This window comes from Leptodactylus fuscus, chromosome 2 (assembly GCF_031893055.1).
Source record: "Leptodactylus fuscus isolate aLepFus1 chromosome 2, aLepFus1.hap2, whole genome shotgun sequence".
Taxonomy (NCBI): Eukaryota; Metazoa; Chordata; class Amphibia; order Anura; family Leptodactylidae; genus Leptodactylus; species Leptodactylus fuscus.
In genome coordinates this window covers 95,706,714-95,713,922 of record NC_134266.1, presented here as the reverse complement: position 1 = coordinate 95,713,922, position 7,209 = coordinate 95,706,714, and the positions used below count along the sequence as shown (strand labels likewise).

General features: G+C 40.5%; 1 protein-coding gene across 1 annotated transcript; it reads right to left on the bottom strand.

Moving 5' to 3' along the window:
* Positions 1-984, bottom strand: LOC142194068 (olfactory receptor class A-like protein 1). Its single transcript, XM_075263093.1, has one exon. The coding sequence runs from the start codon at positions 982-984 to the stop codon at positions 1-3; it is 984 nt and encodes a 327-aa protein (XP_075119194.1).
* Between the last annotated feature and the right edge of the window lie 6,225 nt (positions 985-7,209).

Sequence of the window (7,209 nt, the reverse complement as noted above, 5' to 3'; positions counted from 1 at the left end):
TTAATCACTGTTACTTGTCCATTCTGCAATGCAATTCACTTGTCCATGACGTTCTACAGATATCCGATGTGATCTCTGTCTATGCGAAGCGAACCAATTAAGCTGAAGTTTAGGGTTGGTGGTTATTATTAGTATTGGACTTAGAGCGGCATATGACGAAGCTAGGAATATTCGGGCATCATTCATGTCAGGACTTACATCCGCCAATGTTAATGTATAGATCCATAATGCATTGTCAAGTCCAAATAGTACAACATATAAGACAACCAATGATATAACAGCTTTTGAGGCTTTGTAACGTGCCAAACTCATATGGGTACTGTTCACACTCATCATTTTTTTCATATTTCTTTCATGGTGAAACAAGATACATACTATATGACTGCTAGCCAGAATCATGATCACCACAAAAACGAAATCTCGCACGGCATAAAACAATCCATTGATAATATATGATCTGTAATTCAAGAAGTCCGCTTCACAGTAGACCAGATGAAGTGTATATATTGAAGCTGTTTCATTTTTCCTAGCGTTGGTATTCAGGACAAAGAAGGGATATGTAGCTAAATTAATGATCAAAAAAGCTGAACTTATACCAATGGCTTTTTTCGTTACTTTTTGTTTTAGGTAAATCCAAGGATGTTTCATTGGTGCAATGAGAATACATTGGTGGCAGCTAAGCAAACTGGTGATGCATATAGACATTGCTCGACTCACTCTGTATGTATATATGACAAGCTTGCACTCTATGTCATTGAGCAAATTCTCAACCCCTAAAGCATTAAGGGACTGTGGTATTATACGTGAAAAGAGAACAAAGAAGTTGAAGAAACACAATATTGTCAGGATTACATTGGTCGGGATAAGTTTCCTTTCAATTATTCTCACATATGTAAATTGTAAACATATGAAGATATTTCCTGGGATACCAATAATAAGCAAAAGCAGAAATCCAAATGCTTTGATAATGGCACGCAGCTCCATTATAACTGTTAATAACCTGCAAGATTTTCTGTTGCTGTTGTTTATTAGAATTAAGGAACTAAGGAAAAAACAGGAAAATGGTGAACAACAATAAATATAAACATCATAAAATCACCTATATAAAGTAAGAAGAATTAATATTATGGTTTAAGTTATCTATTGGGGACAGCTACACAAAGGACACATTCAGATTAAACTGAAAGCATCATCGGGATCTATAGGTGCACTAATGTAATCGTATTACTTTTGTTTCAAAGTTGCCCTACACCACATATGCACAACTAAATTTCACCTGTGAAATTCGGTCCATGTGTTGGCCAGATTTACCAGCCTGAACAGTATGCCAAGAGGTCATAGTGATCATAGTATGGGACAGTATTTTGCTGGGAGGTAGGGATTCCTAGCATCATAGATAACTGTATGACTAGGAGTCCCTCTTCTGGAATACTGTTCAAGCTTACTTTTTTGGAGATGAAGCTCAGTTGTGTAAAGGTGGGGTTAGGCTGGGGCCACACAGATGGTATTGGCAGCAGGAATAACATTGTATGACCCCAGGACTGAGCACTGTCTTGGGACCTGATTATGGTAATCTATGATGCTATTAAGCACCACTGGAGATCTTCTCAAGATTTGTTTTGGTGAATATTCGTGAAATTCAGCCCTCCAGTTTCTTTTCGGGCCACACCTGTTAGGTAGAAAAAGAAGTGCTATTATTATACTTTAGAGGTCTACTCAGACCCCAGAGTATAAAAAGTGGAGGCCCAGGTGAGGAAACATAAAAAACTGTTATACATATACCTTACCTCTCCTGGGCATCTTTGCAACATTCAGTGGTATCTCTCCATCCTATTTAGTCCTCTTCAAGCCCTTTAACTGACGTTATGTGCCCTGGAGGCATCACTGAGGCTTGTGATTGGACCTCAGTGGTCACATGGGGCACATCAACCTCACAAAATTCTGTCTTAGCGTCATCACATTGATGCACCCCATCTGACTGCTGAGGCTCAATCACAGGCCTCAGCAAAGCCCCCTGGACATATGTCAGCTGGAGGCTAGATGAAGACACAGAGGGAGCACAAGACTTTTAGAAATCTATTGTCATAAGTTTTTCACTTATGACTGTCTTGAGTAATATATATATATATATATATATATATATATATATATATATATATACAGTCCTATGAAAAAGTTTGGGCACCCCTATTAATAGAGATGAGCGAACAGTGTTCTATTGAACACATGTTCGATCGGATATCAGGGTGTTCGCCATGTTCGAATCGAATCGAACACCGCGTGGTAAAGTGCGCCAAAATTCGATTCCCCTCCCACCTTCCCTGGCGCCTTTTTTGCACCAATAACAGCGCAGGGGAGGTGGGACAGGAACTACGACACCGGGGGCATTGAAAAAAATTGGAAAAAGTCATTGGCTGCCGAAATCAGGTGACCTCCATTTTAGACGAATAGTGGATTTCAAATCCGGGTCATATGAGAATGTGAACTTTGTGACTATGAGACAGGGATAGCTGTACAGTCAGGGATAGCTAGGGATAACCTTTATTTAGGGGGGAATGTTATTAAAAATAACTTTTTGGGGCTCTATCGGGTGTGTAATTGTGATTTTTGTGAGATAAACTTTTTCCCATAGGGATGCATTGGCCAGCGCTGATTGGCCGAATTCCGTACTCTGGCCAATCAGTGCTGGCCAATGCATTCTATTAGCTTGATGAAGCAGAGTGTGCACAAGGGTTCAAGCGCACCCTCGGCTCTGATGTAGCAGAGCCGAGGCTGCACAAGGGTTCAAGCGCACCCTCGGCTCTGATGTAGGAGAGCCGAGGGTGCACTTGAACCCTTGTGCACCCTCGGCTCTGCTACATCAGAGCCGAGGGTGCGCTTGAACCCTTGTGCACACTCTGCTTCATCAAGCTAATAGAATGCATTGGCCAGCGCTGATTGGCCAATGCATTCTATTAGCCCGATGAAGTAGAGCTGAATGTGTGTGCTAAGCACACACATTCAGCTCTACTTCATCGGGCTAATAGAATGCATTGGCCAGCGCTGATTGGCCAGAGTACGGAATTCGGCCAATCAGCGCTGGCTCTGCTGGAGGAGGCGGAGTCTAAGATCGCTCCACACCAGTCTCCATTCAGGTCCGACCTTAGACTCCGCCTCCTCCAGCAGAGCCAGCACTGATTGGCCGAATTCCGTACTCTGGCCAATCAGCGCTGGCCAATGCATTCTATTAGCCCGATGAAGTAGAGCTGAATGTGTGTGCTTAGCACACACATTCAGCTCTACTTCATCGGGCTAATAGAATGCATTGGCCAATCAGCGCTGGCCTATGCATTCTATTAGCGTGAACTGAGTTTGCACAGGGGTTCTAGTGCACCCTCGGCTCTGCTACATCAGATTGCTACATCTGATGTAGCAGTGCCGAGTGTGCATCAGATGTGTAGTTGAGCAAAACTGACTCAGCACTGCTAAGTCTCTGCATTCGCATAGGAATGCATTGGCCAGCCTTCGGCCAATCAGCGCTGGCTCTGCCGGAGGAGGCGGAGTCTAAGGTCGGACCTGAATGGAGACTGGTGTGGAGCGATCTTAGACTCCGCCTCCTCCAGCGAGCCAGCGCTGATTGGTCGAGTTCCGTACTCTGGCCAATCAGCACTGGCCAATGCATTTCTATGGGGAAAAGTTAGCTTGCGAAAATCGCAAACTGACAGGGATTTCCATGAAATAAAGTGACTTTTATGCCCCCAGACATGCTTCCCCTGCTGTCCCAGTGTCATTCCAGGGTGTTGGTATCATTTCCTGGGGTGTCATAGTGGACTTGGTGACCCTCCAGACACGAATTTGGGTTTCCCCCTTAACGAGTTTATGTTCCCCATAGACTATAATGGGGTTCGAAACCCATTCGAACACTCGAACAGTGAGCGGCTGTTCGAATCGAATTTCGAACCTCGAACATTTTAGTGTTCGCTCATCTCTACCTATTAATCTTAATCATTTTTAGTTCTAAATATTTTGGTGTTTGCAACAGCCATTTCAGTTTGATATATCTAATAACTGATGGACACAGTAATATTTCAGGATTGAAATGAGGTTTATTGTACTAACAGAAAATGCGCAATATGCATTAAACCAAAATTTGACCGGTGCAAAAATATGGGCACCTCAACAGAAAAGTGACATTAATATTTAGTACATCCTCCTTTTGCAAAGATAACAGCCTCTAGTTGCTTCCTGTAGCTTTTAATCAGTTCCTGGATCCTGGATGAAGGTATTTTGGACCATTTCTTTCTACAAAACAATTCAAGTTCAGTTAAGTTTGATGGTCGCCGAACATGGACAGCCCGCTCTCAAATGATCTGAAAACAAAGATTGTTCAACATAGTTGTTCAGGGGAAGGATACAAAACGTTGTCTCAGAGATTTAACCTGTCAGTTTCCACTGTGAGGAACATAGTAAGGAAATGGAAGACCACAGGGACAGTTCTTGTTAAGCCCAGAAGTGGCAGGCCAAGAAAAATATCAGAAAGGCAGAGAAGAAGAATGGTGAGAACAGTCAAGGACAATCCACAGACCACCTCCAAAGAGCTGCAGCATCATCTTGCTGCAGATGGTGTCACTGTGCATCGGTCAACTATACAGCGCACTTTGCACAAGGAGAAGCTGTATGGGAGAGTGATGAGAAAGAAGCCGTTTCTGCACGTACGCCACAAATAGAGTTGCCTGAGGTATGCAAAAGCACATTTGGACAAGGCAGCTTCATTTTGGAAACAAAGATTGAGTTGTTTGGTTATAAAAAAAGGCGTTATGCATGGCGTCCAAAAAGAAACAGCATTCCAAGAAAAACACTTGCTACCCACTGTAAAATTTGGTGGAGGTTCCATCATGCTTTGGGGCTGTGTGGCCAATGCCGGCACCGGGAATCTTGTTAAAGTTGAGGGTCGCATGGATTCCACTCAGTATCAGCAGATTCTTGAGAATAATGTTCAAGAATCAGTGACCAAGTTGAAGTTACGCCGGGGATGGATATTTCAGCAAGACAATGATCCAAAACACCGCTCCAAATCAACTCAGGCATTCATGCAGAGGAACAATTACAATGTTCTGGAATGGCCATCCCAGTCCCCAGACCTGAATATCATTGAACATCTGTGGGATGATCTGAAGCGGGCTGTCCGTGCTCGGCGACCATCTAACTTAACTGAACTTGAATTGTTTGTCCAAAATACCTTTATCCAGGATCCAGGAACTGATTAAAAGCTACAGGAAGCGACTAGAGGCTGTTATCTTTGCAAAAGGAGGATCTACTAAATATTAATGTCACTTTTCTGTTGAGGTGCCCATACTTTTGCACCGGTCAAATTTTGGTTTAATGCATATTGCACATTTTCTGTTAGTACAATAAACCTCATTTCAATCCTGAAGTATTACTGTGTCCATCAGTTATTAGATATATCAAACTGAAATGGCTGTTGCAAATACCAAAATATTTAGAACTAAAAATGATTAAGATTAATAGGGGTGCCCAAACTTTTTCATAGGACTGTATATATATATATATATTTACTTTCCCCTATAGAGGAGTCTATAGAAAAAAGGCTTAAAAAAGAAACATTACAAACAAGCAAAAAAGCAATCTAGTACACGTAGTTGTTCATGACTGACAGGCAGAAAAAAAAAAAAGAGAGACATCAACAAAAAAGAATAGTAAGGTTCTAATTGCAATTAAGGTTCTAATAATTATTAATAAAAGCCACTTAATATTAGTTTTCAAATGCATTCAGACAGATCATCCATAATACAGTATATGCTATATACAGTAGGTTTCTGTCAGGATTTCATACACTCCCACAGTTCAAAACATCTGAAGGAAATACTGTCCAATGCTTTAAATACCTTGTATTTAAGATATGCATGTGGCAATGTCTATTTTATTGAGATCTTTAATTGTCTCCAAGACTTTTGAGCTACTGTAAGACTATTAACCAAAATGTCTGGTCCTCTCATTTGGTTGTAGACTAACTCAATCCTGCTTGTTTACATCACACATATCTGCCTCTGTATTCATTTTCACATATAGACCTGTATGGAAGGGAGGATAGTGTGAGATTCTCCTGCTGCCTGGTTAATTGTTTAAATGCCTCATTTTGTGCTCTCATGGCCTCTTATCAACAACTTAGTGCTAAAAAATAATAAGGAATAGTAGAGTTTAACAACAACAATCATTTGAGAGTGTATTTTCTAGCATTCTCTCCTTTTCATAGACTATTTTAGATAACGTAAGTGCCTGAAAAATGAAGAAGGAAACATATATTACTTCTATAAGATATATTACAAAGTTTTATATATTAACCTGTAGTATTAATTTATGAAAAGTTGTTTATAACTGGAAGTATGCCTTAAGTTAACAAAGAAATGCAGTGGCAATCCTTTACATTAACATTTTAAAATGAGCATTTTACCTTTAAACTCTAAATTCAGCAATAAAGCATTAATATGTATTATTTAATATTAGTTGTGATCTGGAATGGAAAGACTTATTTATATTCATGTGATTCATAACCTACCTCTTTGAATTGAATCTTTTCTTCAGTGAGAAATGTTACATTATGACTTGTATTTATATAGCAGCACAAGTCATGTCATGTCACTAGAGATTAATTAAAGCTAAACCACATATGTAACATGTATAATTATGTTTCCCCATATATAGTATAGCAAAGTATATTTGCCCTAGTATGTTTACAAATATACAGTGATGTATCCAATTGGCACTCAGTGGTGTCATGGAGAATGTTTAGACCTTAAGCAGGGTTCACACTAGTGTCGGTGTCCGACAGCTAGTGTCCGATGCTAATGTCCACAAAAGATTTTAGTATCGGACACTTGCTGTGTCCATTTGCAATTTGCATGATTTTAAATGGGACATCATGTAGTGTCCTTTACTGTCCGTGGGTGTCCTTAAGTGTCCGTTTAGTAAGATGTCCGATTTTTCAAGTGGACAGCTAAATCCTACATGTAGGAATTAGCTGTCCGCTTGAAAAATCGGACATCTTTGTAAATGGACTCTTAAGGACACCCACGGACAGTAAAGGACACTACATGATGTCCCATTTAAAATCAAGAAAACTAAGTGCTTAGGGGTTTGATTTGTTAATCCTGTACTTACTGGGTGTAGGAGTTCCAATTTATATGGTGATGGAGTTGGTTTGGGATGAAT